This window comes from Hypanus sabinus, unplaced genomic scaffold (assembly GCF_030144855.1).
Source record: "Hypanus sabinus isolate sHypSab1 unplaced genomic scaffold, sHypSab1.hap1 scaffold_1707, whole genome shotgun sequence".
Lineage (NCBI taxonomy): Eukaryota > Metazoa > Chordata > Chondrichthyes > Myliobatiformes > Dasyatidae > Hypanus > Hypanus sabinus.
Genome location: NW_026779792.1, coordinates 40,783 through 58,460, shown reverse-complemented (window position 1 = coordinate 58,460; position 17,678 = coordinate 40,783). Strand labels below are relative to the sequence as shown.

General features: G+C 45.2%; 1 protein-coding gene across 1 annotated transcript in view; it reads right to left on the bottom strand.

Annotated features, from left to right (window-relative positions):
- Nucleotides 1-477: 477 nt before the first annotated feature.
- LOC132387301 (uncharacterized) overlaps nt 478-17,678 on the bottom strand; it is a 38,090-nt gene continuing 20,889 nt past the window's right edge. The window contains exons 5-10 of the mRNA XM_059959658.1: nt 15,871-16,042; nt 15,694-15,759; nt 9,772-9,991; nt 1,817-1,987; nt 1,501-1,668; nt 478-1,346 (exon numbers count right to left, since the gene is read on the bottom strand). Of these exons, the coding sequence (XP_059815641.1) occupies nt 1,244-1,346; nt 1,501-1,668; nt 1,817-1,987; nt 9,772-9,991; nt 15,694-15,759; nt 15,871-16,042 (900 nt within the window). The 3' untranslated portion in view covers nt 478-1,243. The remainder of the gene's footprint in view (nt 1,347-1,500; nt 1,669-1,816; nt 1,988-9,771; nt 9,992-15,693; nt 15,760-15,870; nt 16,043-17,678) is intronic.

Sequence of the window (17,678 nt, the reverse complement as noted above, 5' to 3'; positions counted from 1 at the left end):
CGTCCATTTTCTCTCGGTGTATCCCTTCCTCCCTCCCCGGAGATCATTTTCAAAGCGCGCCTCACTGCCTCCCTATTGACAATGTTATATTGGCGTGTCACTCTCTCCCTGGTATTAATTTTATATTCTGGTTTTAATCCAGAATCCTATATTTAATCAGCACAGAACTCCCCCCACCCTGTTGATAATTTTCAATCGGTGCGTCATTCCCACCCTGTCGGTCATTTTAACTCTGCCTGTCTCTCCCACTCTCTTGTCAGTGTATCACTCCCTCCCTGCCGGCCCTGAGAAACAAGGTGACCACGGACATCTTAACTCTGCCCATCACACCCTCCCTGGGCCCATTGTCACTCAGCCCATCACTTTCCCCCCGGAGACTATTTTCAGTCAACCTTTCACTCCCTCCCTAGTGACCATTCTAAATCCTTCTGTCATTCCCTCCTTATTCACCGTTTTCAGTCAGGAGCCCCTCGCAGGACAGACACTCTCGACCACCCTCCACTCAATTGCGCAGAATGTTTATCACAAATAATAAATATATCGCAAACAATAGAGGCCGATCCGACATCCTCATCTCCGGATCCTGTGCGTCATCACTCCGAGTGTCGTGGAGAGAGGAAGATACAGACACCAGGAAACGTGTGCGGTATTATTCCCGATGTCGATACAGAGACCCGACACCGTGCGCGGTAAAACTCTCGGTGTGGAGACAGAGATCGGGAACCGTGTCTGGCAAAATTCCCAGTTTGGGATATGGAGACCGGGAACCGTGCCCTGTATAACTTCCTGCGTGTTATCTGGACACTGGGAACCGGACGCTATGAGTCTCCCGGCGTGGGATGACATTTCACGTCTGTGTCCGAGATCGCTGCAGACCAGGGTCAATACCGAGGTATTTGACTATTTAACATCATTATATCGGTCAGACTTCAGAATGCACTCTCAGCAAAGGGAGTAAAAGGATTCTCACCCTGGATAATCCCACCCTGGGACACCGGTGTCCCAGACTGACCCTCGAACCCGCACATCCAGAGGAAGCTGCGCCGCAATACAACAGGCGGAAATACGTCACCGGGGGACGGCTTCCGATGTCACTGAGCGATAGTCTGGAGCCGGTTCTGTTGAAAGAATTACTCCCGGCGCGCGTCCATTCAAGGTGAGCGTGGAGTTAAAGGGGAGGATGGGAGTTAAAGGGGAGGGCGTGGAATTGGCCAAAATGTCGCCATCCAGTGGCCGGGGATGTTCACTCATTCAGCTGTTCACATATCACTCTCAGTCCGGGTCTCGGTACCTGCAGAGATCCCAGTTCCTTCCTCCCGTTCTCACTGAACTGATTCCCGTCGAGCCTGAAAAAGATGGGAGAATAAAAATGAAATAAACAGATTACACAACAGTGTCAGTAACAGGGGACCGGGGTTAATGTTTCAACAACACTCAGACAAATATCACCCGCGGATCCGCTGATATTTTATCACATTGAACATTAACACAAACACTCACCGGATCAGCTCCGGACTCGGGAGGGTCAGTATGAGACGGCGGAGAGCGGGGACAGATCGGTCCGTAAGCGAGTTTGTTCCCAGGTTGATCCACGTTAGTGACGGGTTTATTCTGAGAGCGGAGACGAGATCCTCAGCACCAGAATCTGTGAGACCGACATCCCGCAGCCTGGACATGAGAGACAGTGAGGGTGAAGAACACAGAGAGACGGTAAAAATCCCCAGTGTTTATCAATAACACAATTACTGATCACATTAATGTTCAGTGTCAGACACCCAGTGACTGTAAACACAATCTCCCACACTCTGGTACTTACCACAGTTTCTGTATTTTACACTCCGAGTTCCTCAGAGCCGCAGACACCAGTTTCACTCCTGAATCTCCCAGTTTATTATGACTTAGGTCCAGCTCCGTCAGTGATCGGTTTGTACTGAGAGCGGAGGCGAGATCCTCGGCAGCAGAATATGTGAGACCGACATTGTCCAAACTGGAAATGAGAGAGAGTGAGGGTGAAGGACACAGAGAGTCAGGGGACGGGATAAATCCCCAATGTTTATCAGTAACACAATTACTGATCACTTTGATGATCAGTGTCAGAGACCCAGAGACTGTAACACAATCTCCCACAGTCTGGTACTTACCCCAGTTTCTGTATTTTACACTCCGGGTTCCTCAGAGCCGCAGACACCAGTTTCACTCCTGAATCTCCCAAGTCATTCAGCCCAAGCCTAAACACAAACAGAGAAATTGATGAACAAAGTGATTCAAACCATGGGTCTGAGGGAATTTCTCTCACTCTGATATTTCAGGAATCAATAAACCTTTCAGTAAATCACTGATTGGAGTTCCCATCACTGTCAATTTCCCTCACTGCCGAGCTCCAGGGTATTCACCGAATGTCAATAATTTAGTCTGTCGGTGTGACCCTGTAAACTCCACATATTCTGTCCCATTCCCCGATGGTTAGAAAAGTGTTCCTGATGTGTGAGGGGCAGACGGAGCTTGGTTGAATTGGAGAAAGTTCCTCAGTGAGGGAGATTTGTGATTGCAGAAATATCAGTGGGATACAGTGAAAGAGACCCAACTAAGCTAAAGGGAAGTGGGATCCCACAGGAGGATGTGAGATGGGGAAAAGAGAGGACAAAACAATGGGAATACGGAAGAGAGATCCCACAGGAGGAGGGGGGTTGGGGAAGAGAGATCCCACCGGAGGAAGTGGGATTGGGAGGAGAGCCCACAGGAGGAAGGGGGATGGGGAACAGAGATCTTACAGAAGGAAGGGGAATATAGAAGAGATATCCGACAGGAGCAAGGGGGATGGGGAAGAGGGATCCCAGAGGAGTAAGGGGTATGGGGAAGAGAGTTCCCACAGGGGAAAAGGGGGTGAGTAAGTGAGATCCCACAGGAGGAAGAAAGATACCACAGGGGGAAAGAGGGTGAGTAAGTGAGATCCCACAGGAGGAAGAGAGATACCACAGGAGGAAGGTGTATTAGGACAGAGAGCCCAGAGGATGAAAGGAGGATTGGAAAGAGAGATCCCACAGGTGGATTGCTACCCATGCCAAGTGCTAGTGAGGCTAGAATTAGGAAGATAATGCAGTTAAATACGTGGGTGAGGGGATGGTGCATGAGGGAGGGGTTCATGTTTCTGGACAATTGGGCTTTCTTCCAGGGGAGGTGGGACCAGTTCGAATTGGACAGTTTGCACCTGAACTAGAGGGGACTAACATCCTTGCCGGTAAGTTAGCAAGTTCTGCTCCGGGGGTTTTAAACAAGATTGCGAGGGAGGGGAACCAGAGTGTTAGAGCAGATAGTGAGGTGGAGGAGGATAAGGGTCATGCGAGGATGGCTTGTATAGACAGAAATGAAAGGTCTGTACGTGATAGAAATGTTTTCAGGTGCATCTATTTCAATGCAAGGAGTACGTAAGGCAGATGAGTTTAGGTAGTGGAATGTCACGTGGGATTACGACATTATTGCGATTAGTAAGACTTGGTTTGCAGGAGGGTCAGGACTGGCAGCTTCATGTTCCGAGGTTCCGTTGTTTCAGACGTGATAGGGGTTAGGGACGAAAGGGGGAGGAGTGGCATTACCAGTCAGGGAGAATATCACAGCTGTGCGTAGACGGGACAGCCCGGAGGGTTCGTCTACAGAGGCCATATGGGTGGAGCTGAGGAACGGGAAAGGTGTGACCACACGAATAGGGTTGTATTATAGACCGCCCAATAGTCAGAGAGAATCGGAGGAGCAAATCTGTAGAGAAATAGCAGACAAATGTAAGAAACATGAAGTTGTATTCGTAGGGGATTTTAACTTTCCACATATTGACGGGGTCTCCCACTCTGAGAAAGGGTTAGATGGCGTGGAGTTTGTCAAATGTGTTCAGGAAAGTTTTCTAAATCAATATATTGAGTTAGCAACGAGAGAGGGTGCAGTACCTGATCTCCTATTAGGGAACCAGACAGGTCAGGTTGCAGAAGTCTGTGCAGGCAAATATTTTGAGTCCAGTGACCATCATGTCATTAGTTTCAAGTTAATTATGAATAAGTATAGGTATTCGAGTTTAGATTCTAAATTGGAGAAGGGCCAATTTGGCAGCAATGAGAAAGGATCTAGTCAGAGTGGATTGGGATAAGTTGTTTTCTGGCGAGGATATGTTCAGTAAGTGGAACAGACAGACAGACAGACAGACATACTTTTTTGATCCCGAGGGAAATAGGGTTTCGTTACAGCTGCACCAACCATGAATAGTGAAGAAATATTGCAGAATAAACCATAAATAATTAAATAATAATGAATTAATCATGCCAAGTGGAAATAAGTCCAGGACCAGCCTATTGGCTCATGGTGTCTGACACTCCGATGGAGTTGTAAAGTTTGATGGCCACAGGCAGGAATAACTTTCAATAACGTGCAGTGTTGCATCTCGTGGAAAGAGTCTCTGACTGAATGTACTACTGTGCCTAACCAGTACATTATGGACAGGACGGGAGACATTGTCCAAGATGGCATGCAACTTGGACAGCATCCTCTTTTCAGACACAACCGTCAGAAAGCCCAGTACCACCCCCAAACATCACTGGCCTTACAAATAAGTTTGTTGATTCTGTTGGTGTCTGCTACCCTCAGCCTGCTGCCCCAGCACACAACAGCAAACATGATAGTACTGGCCACCACAGACTCGTAGAACATCCTCAGCATCGTCCGGTAGATGTTAAAGGACCTCATTCTCCTCAGAAAGTAGAGACAGCTCTGAGCCTTCTTGTTGATAACCTCAGTGTTATTTGACCAGTCAAGTTTATTGTCAATTCGTATCCCCAGGTATTTGTAATCTTTCACCACGTTCACACTGACCCCTTGTATGGAAACAGGGGTCACCGGTGCCTTAGCCCTCCTCAGGTCCACCACCAGCTCCTTAGTCTTTTTCACATTAAGCTGCGGATGATTCTGCTCACACCATGCGACAAAGTTTCCCACCGTAGCCCTGTATGCAGCCTCATCTTGAACTCCTTCAAGGGTGAAATTTTGAGAGTGCAGAGTTTGCATGTTCCTGCCAGGAGTAAAGGCAAAGTTAACAGGCATAGGGAACCTTGGTTTTCAAGGGATATTGGTGATCTGGTTAAGTAGGTGTTTTGCAGGTATAGGCAACAAGGAATAACTGAGGTACTTGAAGACTATAGAAAATGTAAGAAAATACTGAAGAATTAAATCAGCAAGGCAAAAAGAAGACATGAGGTTGCTTTGGCGGATAATGTGAAGGTAAACCCGAAGGGTTTCTACAAGTAAATTAAGAGTAAAAGGACAGTAAAGGACAAAATTGGTCCCCTAGAAGATCAGAGTGGTCGTCTCTGTGTGGAGCCTCACGAGATGGAGGAGATCTTAAACAGTTTTTTTGCGTCAGTGTTTACTCAGGAAACTGGCATAGTGGATATGGACTTAAGGCAAACAAACAGTAGAGTCATGGAACATATGGAGATTAAAGAGGAGGAGGTGATTGCTGTCTTATAGTGAATAAAGGTAGATAAATCCCCCGGGCTTGACATGATATTTCCTCGGACCTTGAGAGAGACTAATGTAGAAATTGCAGGCGCCCTGACAGAAATATTTAAAATGTCCTCAGCCACGGGTGCGGTGCCAGAGGATTGGAGGGTAGCTCATGTTGTTCCGTTGTTTAAAAAAGGCTCCAAAAGTACACCAGTTAATTACAGGCCGGTGAACCTGACATCAGTAGCAGGTAAATTATTGGAACGTGTTCTGAGAGTTCGGATATACAAGGATTTGGACAGCCAAGGGCTGATTAAAAATAGTCAGCATGGCTTTGTGCGTGGCACATCATGTTTAACAAATCTTGTAGAGTTTTTCGAGGAGGTTACTGTCATGGGGGTGGAGTGCCTTGGAGTGGACCCACGTACAAGACACAGACACTGAACTACCAGGAACAGGGCTAGACGTGAAAAGGAAGCAAGGGAAGTGAAGAAGAAAGGACGCTGGACATGACACAGGCCCCGGACGAGACAAGGATTCCGGGCCTGGGCTAGGACTTGATAAGTATAGTGGAACCAGGACATGGAACTGGGAACTAGTTCGACTCCGACCCAGTGACTAGAGAACGATCCAGAACCTGGGTCTTGACTCGGGCTCGGACTCCAGAACCAGGCGAGGACAAGACGTGGCTACAGGACGAGGAGAGGCAACAGGACTGAACTTGAGACTCCTGGACAGGACAAGGGAACCCAAGCACAGGACGAGGAAATCCCAGCACCGAGCTGGGCAAGGTGCTCCAATGCTGGGCGAGGCACATGGTCATGCCGGGAACACAGGGAGAACAGGAACACAAATCCCTTGGTCAAGGAAGAGAGAGGAACATGGAAAACCGAGCGGGGACACCTCCTTGGATACAGGATGTAGGGCCGGGACTCATTACATGGAGCGCTGAATATGACGAGACAGTTCGTAACGCTTGGTAGCGGCAAAACGGCCGGACCTAACTACGGAAGGCATTGACGCGGACAGACAGATCCAAACAGGGCGAGGATCCAGACACAGGCAAGGCTCCAGGCACAGGCGAGGCGAGGCAAGGCTCCAGGTAGAGGCAAGGCGAGGCAAGGAGAGAAGATTTACCAGGATGTTGCTGGGTCTTCAGGACTTGAGTTACAAGGAAAGATTGGACAGGTTAGGACTTTATTCCTTGCAGCGTAGAAGAAGGAGGAGAGATTTGATAGAGGTTTACAAAATTATGAGGGTATAGACAGGGGAAATGCGAATAGGCTCTTTCCACATAGATTAGGAGAGATAAATGCGAGAGGTCATGGCTTCAGGGTGAAAGGGGAAAGGTTTAGGGGGAGCATTAGGAGGAACTTCACTCACGGAGTGGTGAGAGTGTTGAACGGACTGTCATCTGACGTGGCAAATGCAGGCTCACTTATGTTTTAAGAGTAAATTGCATAGATACATGGGTGGGAGAGGTCTGGAGGGCTATGGACTGGATGCAGGTCAATGGGACTAGCTGAATAAAGTTTCAGCACAGAGCAGAAGGGCGGACTGACTTGTTTTCTGTGCTGTAGTGTTCTATGATTTTATGATTCTATGAAAGGATATGGGGAGGAGAGTTCCCACAGGCGAAAGGGGGATGGGGGAAGAGAGATCTCAAAGGATAAAGGGCGATGGGGAAGCAAGATCCCACAGGAGGAAGGGGGATGGGAAGAGCGATCCCACAGGAGGAAGGGGGCATGGAAGAGAGATCCCACAGGAGGAAGGGGGGATGGAGATAGAGAGAGAAAGATTAAACATGATGAAGGGGGAAGGGATTGAGCGATCGACCTTTAGGAAGAGGGATGTGGAAGAGAGATCCCACAGGAGGATGTGAGATTGGGAAGAGTAATTCCACAGGCGGATTGGGCATGCCAAAGAGAGATCCGACAGGAAGAAGTCGACGGGGGACAGTAATCCCACAGGAGGAAACAGAGACCCATCAGCAGGAAGAGATGGGGAAGATAAATCCTACAGAAGGAAGGGGGATGGGGAAGAGAGATTCCACAGGAAGCGGGTGGATGTGGAAATGATACCCCACAGGAGGATGAGGAAAGAGTAATAGAGAGCCCACAGGAGGAATGGGGATGCGGACGAGATCTCAAAGAATGAAAAGGGGTTTGGGATGAGAGGTCCCACAGGAGGATTCCAAGGTTAAGGATAATCCTACAAGACGAGAGATACAGAATTTTTTTGTACGTGTGTGTTGGGTCTGAACAGAGGCCCAGAGGAGATGCGCCCTCGCTCTCTGCGTATCTGGAAGTGAGCAAAGTCACACACGGGGAAGGGCAGGGGAGGACAATCTCACAATGGTATTTCTTTACTTCTCACTGGGACAGTCTGCTGACAGTCTCTTGACCCTCACCGGGAAGGGGGTGTGAATCTCTGACCCACCTGCTGCAGTCAGTGTCGGTCTGGGTGTCAGTAACAGTGAGAAGGAACATTGTCAATGGACGTGTCACAGGCAGTCAGAAACACGGCCATTCCTGTGATTTACTACCAATAAACCAATGGCCGTTGTTCACTGATCTGATGAAGTCTCCAACATCGCTTCACAAGGAACCACAGAACCCTCCTGTCCTTGGGGAATTACTGATCGATCCCCTGGGCATTTGTCACAATTCTTCACCATCTGATTTACTACAGCTTCACCCAAATCCCTCTACATTGAATCACCACAATGGAACAGTTTCACAGTTCACAGTGAGAGATAAATCATGTTACCTCAACTCCTGGCACTTGTGCAGCCCGGGACCAAGCCGCTGGATTCCTTCACACTGAATGCGGCAGTCCCACAGGTCGAGGTGTTTTATTGTATCACAGAGTCCGATGACATGAGACAGGACCGCGCAGTCAATCGGGCTCAGTGTCATTCCACTGAATGAAAGTTTTTCCACAGATCCCAATGTGGCCTGAGCCAGTCCACGATTCTGAGACTCAAATAGGTAGTGCAGTGTGTTCAGGAGGCGCCTTTTACCAAATCCACTCCATGTGTTTCCACTTTGGCGTTTAACCTCCTCCTTCACCCAGTCAATCACCCGGCAGGTTGTTTCATGAGGAAATGGACCCAGAAACTCCTCCAGACCCCGAGCAGTCATTGGGGAGGAGAGACCAGCAACAAAACGGAGAAATACCTCAAATCGCCCATCTGTCGTGCTGTGGGCTTCAGTGAGGAATTTCAGGATATCCCCGGGGTGTGGATTCAGGAATTGTGCGACTGCAGCTGCAAACTCTTGGATGGTGAGGTGTGGGAATGTGTACACCACGCTCTGGGCAGAATCCTCTCTCTCCAAAAGCTCCATCAGGAACCCGGACAGGAACTGGGAAGGCTGCAGATTGTACTTGATCAAATCTCCATCTGTAAACACAATCTTCCTCTCAGACACTCCTCTGAAGGCCATCTGACCAACCCTGAGTAACACATCACGGGGGTTCTCAATCTCACGGCCGTGGTTTTTCAGGATGTTGTAAATATAGTAGGAGTACAGTTGGGTGATTGTCTTGGGAACTCGCTGTGGGTCCCTGACTCTTTGTGTGAAGAAGGGGCCCAGTGCCAGAGCGAGGATCCAGCAGTAGGAGGGGTTGTAGCTCATGGTGTACAGGATCTCGTTCTCCTTCACGTGTTGGAAAACAGCTGCAGCCACCATCTGATCTTTAAAATGCCTGAAGAAATATTCCTTCCGTTCCTCACCAACAAATCCCAGGATTTCAGCCCAGATACGAATCTCTGCCTTCTCCAATAAATGCAACGCAGTGGGACGGGTGGTCACCAGCACTGAACACCCTGGGAGCAGCTTGCCCTGGATTAAACTGTACACAATGTCAGACACCTTGCACTTGAATTCAGGATCTGTGCATGTGTACTGAGGTTCTGTGTCTCCACCACTGTCAGAAAAATCAATTTTGTCATTGAATTCGTCCAAACCATCAAATATGAAGAGCAAACCCTCTGGGTTGTTCCAGACCTCTCTCAGGAATTTCCCAAAGTACGGATACTGATCCAGAATCAGTTCGTTCAGGTTTATTCTGCAGTTAATGGAGTTTAAATCCCGGAATTTGAAGCTGAAGACAAACTGGAATTGATGGTATATTTTTCCTGTGGCCCAGTCATAAACAATCTTTTGTACCATTGTGGTTTTCCCGATCCCCGGGACTCCAGCCACTGCTGCTGAATTCCTAGATTTGCATTTACCCCGGGAAAAGCTGCTCTGGAACAGCTGATCAGTCCGGATTTTTTCCAGCTCTTGGCGGAGATGTTTCTCTGTCCACTCCTCGTGGTCTCTGCCTCTTGCCAGCAGCTCATGTTCCACCAGTGTCCGATCTCGAACAGTAGAAATGACCGTGAGCTCAGCGTATCGATCAACCAGCTGGAAAACCTTCACCTTCTCCCTCATCAGGATCGTGTTCACTCTCAGTGTTTCAGTTTGTTCCCGCAGAGTCTCCTTGTGTTTCTGTTGAACATCTTCCATGGAAACAGAGAACATTGTCAAAATGTTAAATGGCTCAACTAACAAAGAATTTCATAACTGCATTTTAGCATTGAGTGTTTGAGATTACATGAATGAATTCCATGCTTTCATGTATATTAGGAGAGAAAGTAAAATTCTGTTCACAGACTCTGGAACTGAGAGCAAGGGATGTCCCAGAAATTGTCCAGTTCTCATATTCTGATAGTAATTAATTTTGAAAAAAACATTCCCCTGATATCCTATCACAATCCTGATTGTACATCCGTTACAACAACAGTTGTCTATATTTAAAAGACAGGCAGACATACTTTATTGATTCCAAGGGAAATTGGGTTTCGTTACAGCTGTACCAAAAAGGAATAGTGAAAATATTGCAATATAGAACCATAAATAATATAATAATATTAAGTTACTCATGTGGTAATCAAGTGGAAATAAGTCCAGGACCAGCCTATTGGCTCACGGTGTCTGACAATCCAAGGAAGGAGTTGTAAAGTTTGATGGCCACAGGTAGGAATGACTTCCTATGATGCTCAGTGTTACATCTCAGTGGAATGAGTCTCTGGCTGAATGTACTCCTGTGCCTAACCAGTACATTATGGAGTGGATGGGAGTCATTGTCCAAGATGGCATGCAGCTTGGGCAGCTTCCTGTATTCAGACACCACCGTCAGAGAGTCCAGTTCCACCCCCACAACATCACCGGCCTTACGAATGAGTTTGTTGATTCAGTTGGTGTCTGCTACGCTCAGCCTGCTGTCCCAGCACACAATAGCAAACATGATAGCAGCCACCACAGACTCGTAGAACATCCTCGGCATCGTTTGGCAGATGTTAAAGGACCTCAGTCTTCTCAGGAAATAGAGATGGCTCTGACCCTTCTGTAGACAGCCTCAGTGTTCTTTGACCAGTCTAGTTTATTGTCAATTCCTATCCCCAGGTATTTGTAATCCTCCACCAGGTTCACACTGAACCCTTGGATGGAAACAGGGATCACCTGTACCTTAGACCTCCTCAGGTCCACCACCAGCTCCTTAGTCTATTTCACATTTATCTGCAGATGTTTCTGCTCGCACCATGTGACAATGTTTCCCACGGTAGCCCTGTACTAAGCCTCATCTCCCCTGCTGATGCATCTAACTATGGCAGAGTCATCAGAAAACTTCTGAAGATGGCAAGACTCTGTGTTATAGTTGAAGTCCGAGGTGTAGATTGTGAAGAGAAAGGGAGACAGGACAGTCCCCTGTGGAGCCCCAGTGCTGCTGACCACTGTGCCTGACACACAGCGTTACAAGCACAGGTACTGAAAAGCGTTGTTTGCATCACTAGCAGATGATGAGCGCAAAGGAGCTGCAGAGGCCGATACAACTTGGCACCAGAAGTGTCACGGGAGTTGCCAGACCACATTCAATGCAACCTAAGGCCGCCCCAGGGGCTCCAGTTCCAGATTTTTTTCTCACTGGGTTTACTCCCAAAGTCTTCGCCATGAGGGGTACAGTTACTATGAGGGGGTACAGAGTGAGATCACCGTTTTCCTTCTTCTAGATGAACTGCCAATCACAGCTGATGAGCTCCAACTGCCCGAAATGATTGGTTGTCGTGTGGCCGTAACCCGCATTTGCCCTTTCTCCTATCGGACGAAACGCCTCTGCCAAGCTTATTAGCTAAGTCACACGTGAAAGCCAGGAGCTGTACCTGATTGTCAGAGGCAATTTGAGTCGCACGCCATTGGGAACATTTAATAAGTTGTGAGAGTCTATCCTCACTACCACCCCTGGGTATAACTATCTTAAGCAACCAAGCAGCTCTGTGTTATTGACAACAATAACTTGGTAAATTTTTTTATTATAGTCACATGTACCAAAGTACAATGAAAACTGTTATGCATGCGATCCACATAGATAATATCATCACATCGGTGTAATAAGGTCCTACAAAGAAAAACAGAATAGAATAGTGCAGGGAAACAGTGTTGCAGTTGCTGAGATAATGTAGTGCAGGAAGACAGTAAGGTGCAAGGCCGAAGGATCAATGGCAGGTCAGACTTTTTTTTTGTTTTTGAACAATTCTCCAGAACTGTAGAATTCAACAATTGAAATGACATTACTGCACAAAATTCTGAAGCAGATATATATAACTAGAGAGACCAAGATTTCTGCAAGTACTGTGCAAGGGATGTAGACTCTGGTAGTCACTTTTAAACTCCAGCGTAAAACGTTTTAAAAATTTGAATCTTTCTTATAATTGATAATATCTTGTCTTTTATTTTCTACTTTGCCCTTTATCCCATTGTAACGCAGTTTGAACGACATCATCCCGATGAAAAAATGTTTTATAAGTAACTTAGTATTACTTTTTATTTTTTCTTAACTCAAACTGGCAAATCCTGAGGTAGGGACATATCCAAGCACACTAATTTCTCAATTGATAGGTAATTTCAGATTACTCTCGTAGCGTATACTATTGTGACTTTTGGAAGATTTACATAAGCATTGCTGTGTGGAGCTAATTCTGTAATATTATCGTGTAGTGCTTTTTGGAAGATACCAGTTCTTAATAGTATCATCGGAACAATGTGTACCGTGCTCATGTTTCACAGTCTTTCAATTTCCTCTTTTAATTCAGCATATTTCTAAAGTTTTTCTTTAATTGATTTCTGTATGTTATGTGTGTTTGGAATGGCTCTATCTATTTAAAAAGTTGTTTGTGCTAGTTAATCCTGTACAATTATAGCCGGACAATTATTATGAATTGTCCTATCTGTAATAATGGATCGGTCACGGTGGATTTGTCGGACTCTAACTCTAAAAGTGGAGTATGCTTGTATTTATAGTGAGGGATGGTGTCTTTCATGAGTTGTAGTTTAAGCGAAATTTTTGTTAAAGTTGTCAAGCACTTCATCGTGCAGTCATCAGATTGAGTAAAACTACTGCTGGATCCTGTAATGTGTTCAATTGTTTCTGGCTTCTCTTGTAATTTTCAGCATTTATCATCTTGAACCTGTTGGCCTTTATTCCTTATTATTGATAACTAGATGTGTTAACCACCTGGTCCTGTATTACTATAATGATCCCTTCTGTTTCTAGGAAGAGGTCTCCAACTCTGAGCCAGGCGCTCAACGCTTCCTTGTCAACATCGCTCAGATCGTGGGGATGTCTTCCGTGGGCAGTCAGGCTCTTCCACTCTTCCAAGGTCAACATTCTTCTGTTATGATCGTTTCTTCATTTTTATTGGTTATGCTTTCATTTACGTTCAGTGATGTGTACCTCTTATCAGAATTGCATATGCTTGTACGGAGTGTTGAATCCTGCTTGCGTTGATGAAAATATACCGTTGCAGCTAATTGTGGATTTCAGAAAGGGTAAGATGAGCGAACACAATACACCAGTCCTCACAGAGGTATCTGAAGTGGAGAGTGTGGGCAATTTCAAATTACTGGGTATCAATATCTCCAAGTATCTGACCTGGATCTAATATATGGATGCAGCTACAAAGAAAGTGGCTATATTTCATCAGGAGTTTCAAAAATCACTCGAATATTTCTACAGGTGTAACTTGCAGAACATTGCAACTGGCTGCATCACAGTCTGGTTCATGGGGACTACTGTACAGGATCGGAGTAAGGCGCACACTCAACAATTCAGGAACAACTTCTCCTCTGCCATCCAGTTTCCGAATGGACATTGAACCCATCCATAGTGACTCACTAATCTCTTTTTTTATTTCTATTTCTGCACAAGTTATTTAATTTCCTATTTTATAGAATCACACAGACGTGCATAGCTATACATGGTTTCTTTGGAAATTAGTTCCATTATTTGAATTAATTGTTTTAGCTTTACTGATGCAAGAACAACTAATTACCAATCATCCATATATAGCTGTGGCAAACTGTAAATCGTTTGTTTTATTTTTCCGAATTGACAGCTGATTTTTTTTCTGTTCAGGAAATTCAAGTTTAGATATAACGCCAGACAAAACCATAGTGGGTCTAATGTGTCACTCTGGACAATGGCTCTATTTATTTTGGTAACAGTTGTGGTTGTTAATAGGGTGTTTATTGTACTTCATTAGATGTTGTAGAAATTTCACAAGTATTGAATGCATCTTATATAATATTGGAATCTGTTAACCATGTGAGAGACAGAATCTAATGGTTTTTGATAGCCAATATAACATCCAACGATTTCTGCTCTCCCCAGTGCTCAATGGATACATAATCTATTATTAGTTGTTCCTTAAATCGGATCATATCCAAACTGTATTCTTATTGCTCTTCTGTATATCTACTGTGGTTACCTAAGTGAGTGGTAATTAGTTACGAGATGCACGATGTTGCAATTTTATATATAAAATTATCTTAGTATTTTTAAGAGTCAATAATAACATAGTAGGTGACCATTCAATAGTCTTATAACAGCAGAATTAAAGATGTCCTTGAGGGTGGTGGTACATACATTCATCCTTTTATATCCTCTGCCCCTTTGGAGTATGAAAGAGAGAATATTTGAGGAAGGTTGGATTCAGCAAAGAGACTTTGGGCGGTGGTAGTGGAATCTTGCTAACCTGATTGAGGTGACAAAGGTGATGAATGAAGTTACACATGGATATTGTCAGCTTGGATATTAGTTGGGTGTTCGACAAGATCTGACATTGGAGGCTCATACAGAAAATTAACATGCTTGAGTACTGTGGGGAATTGTCCTGGCTACCGGGGACCCACACTGGGAGAAATTTCTTTCGCTGGCGGGTGATGAATCTGTGAAATTATTGTCATAGACAGCTGCGGAAGAAAAGTCATTACTCAGGTCGATATGTTCCTGATTAGGAAAAGCATCAACGATTACTGGGAGAAGGCAGAATAATGGGGTTGAGAGGATTTGCCGAGCAAATTCACTGAGCCGATTGGCTTAATTTTACTCTTAGGTCTTATGGTTTTAGGGAGCATCTGGATTATTGTATTCACTTCTGATTGTCCAGCTCTTGGAAGGATTGGAGAGGGTGCAGAACAGGTTCATCAGGATGTTGCCTGGATTCTGTTGCATGTGCTACAAGTAGAGGTTTGATAAACTTTGTTTACTCTGGTGGTAGAATAGAGATCTGACAGAGGTGTTCAAGTTTAGGTCGTCAGCCTTTATTCTGTTAGTTTATTTTTACATAAGACTGGTGTCTAATACCAGAGGGCCTTTGGTTAAGGTGAGATGGGGTAAACACACAGCAATTGTCGGTAGGTTTTTTTTCCACATAGTTGTGGGTGCCTGGTATTTACTGCCTGGGTCATGTCAGAGGCAACTATGTCATAGATGCTCCTAGATATACATGACTGTGAGGGAAATGCAAGGATATGCTTAATAATATAAGAAAGAATACCAAGGTATTTTTGTTCTTTCCCAGATCCTTAAAGAATTAGAAAAAAGATATCGGACCACTGAAAAATGATGTTGTCGATGCAGTAACAGGTGAAAAGGAAATGCCAGACAAACTCTGTGGAAGTCAATAGCGGATTGTACTTCTCCCTATAGATGCTGCCTGGCCTGCTGCGTTCCATCAGCATTATGTGTGTGTTGCTTCAAATTCCAGCATCTGCAGATTTCAGATTTCAGCGAATGATTACTGGTGAATTTTGATTCCCTGGTTTTGCAAAGTCCCAGACTATTATTTAAGATGTGGTTTAAACTGTGCGTTTCATCACTCACCTATCAGTTGAGTGGGTAACTCAGATAACCCCTGGGCGATGTTCATGTATTCCTGTGGATCAGGACCTGTTTAAATAATTAAAAAAACACATCCATGGAAACAGAGCTAAAATAATCAATGTAACTAAAATGTTTATTTCAATGTGCCTTTGTGTTTAGTGCGTGGTTTTAACATACCGAGTTCCTGTATTTCCCTCAGTATTCTGTCCAGCTTCGGTAACTCAGTCCTCCATGTCACAAAGCATTCCCACATCGCCCTCCGGACCCGGGATCCTTTGCCCATCACCAAACTGAGGAAGAGTATGGAACTCTCTGTCCGGTTTCCCTTCTCTGTCAGTTCAGTGACTTTCTATAAAAGGAAACAATGAAAGCTGAAAGTTCTGAAGATAGATGAGTCAGTTCAGTTCAGTTCAGTTTATATTGTTATTTACAAACCACAAATGCAATGTAGTTAAAAAATGAGACAACGTTCCTCCAGAATGATATCACGAAAGCAGACAACAAAAAAGACGACACCAGAAAATCTACATAACGTTTGTACTCCCCAAATCCAGAGCCGGAGAGGCTGCTGCGTGTTAATATCGTGCTACCATTTTAGCGCTTTCTCCAGAAACGAACTCCAAACCCACCAGACAAGACTACCCAGACACACCGTCAAGAGACCAACTCTACTACCCAACAAACAAAAAAACTAAAGCTACAAGACCCGATAAACTGCACCCGATTGCTTCTGAAAGAGCAGACTGAAGGGATTGTGGAGACATTAGTAATAATCGCTCAAGAATCACTAGATTACGGAATGGTTCCGGAGGACCGACCATTTTAGATTATAGGTCAGTTAGTCTGATCAGCGTTTTGGAAGATGTCAGCAGTCGATAACTGAGGACAAGGTTTCTGAGGTATTTGGATGCACATGGTAAAAAAAGGCCAAAATCCATGGAAGGGAATCTTGCCTGACCGACCGGACGGAATGTTTTGAGAGAATAGCATGTTGGGTCGACAGCAGCGAGTCAGTGCAAGTTGTTTACTTAAGACTTGCCGAGGACCTTTGACTAGATACCGTACATGACGCTGTTTCACAAGACCAGGGCCGACAGTAGGACAAGAAAGACACTAACATGGATAGAGGATCCATGTTTTCTCAAGATTTTGTCTGGATATCAGGAAGCACAGAATGGGATCAAATAGGGCTTTTTCTTGTTGGATTTTGCTGACCAGTGGTGTTCTGCCGTGGCTGGTTTTGGGAAAGTTTCTTTTTCCGTTATGTCAATCATTTGAAACATTATGGTCAAGGTTTTGCACGTTACGAAGATATGGGGAAGGACAGGAAGTGTTGAGGAAGCAGGGATTTCACGGGAGGACATGGACCGATGGAAAATGGACAAATCAGTGGCAATTGGAATGTAGTATAGGGAGGTTCATAGCCATACTATTACGTATTCAGGGAACAATAAATATATGAGTTAGGCTAGGGTTTATATAACAAATAACACGTTTATTAAACACTGAAAACAAACCCTCCAAAAGTAAACAGACTCTAACGTAACCGGAAATCAGCTGCTGTGCGGCAGGGTAAAAAGTTCTTAAAGCGATGCGGCTCAAACAGTTCTTAAAGCGATGTTGCAAAATCAGTTCTCGAAAGTAGGATGACCACAAGTTCAAAATGCTCACAGTCCATTTAAGGGAGAGACTTGTTAAGATGATTTAAATTCTCCTTCACGTCGTTTTGCTTCGATCCCCGGCGTCGAACATCCCACGAAGAATTTACGAAACGTAACGGCTTAAAGGCACAGTCCTCAATCTTTTCTGCTATCCCGCAGAGATTAACACGAGAAAAGTCAACGAAATCCTTCCGAATAAGGATTCAACAAGGTCGAACCCGTTTCACCGTCGCAATCGATTCTCCTCGATCTTCTATCTCCCGAACTCCGATCTCCACTCTCCACTGATTCTTAACTAGCAGTATTGTAAAGAAACTGCTGGCA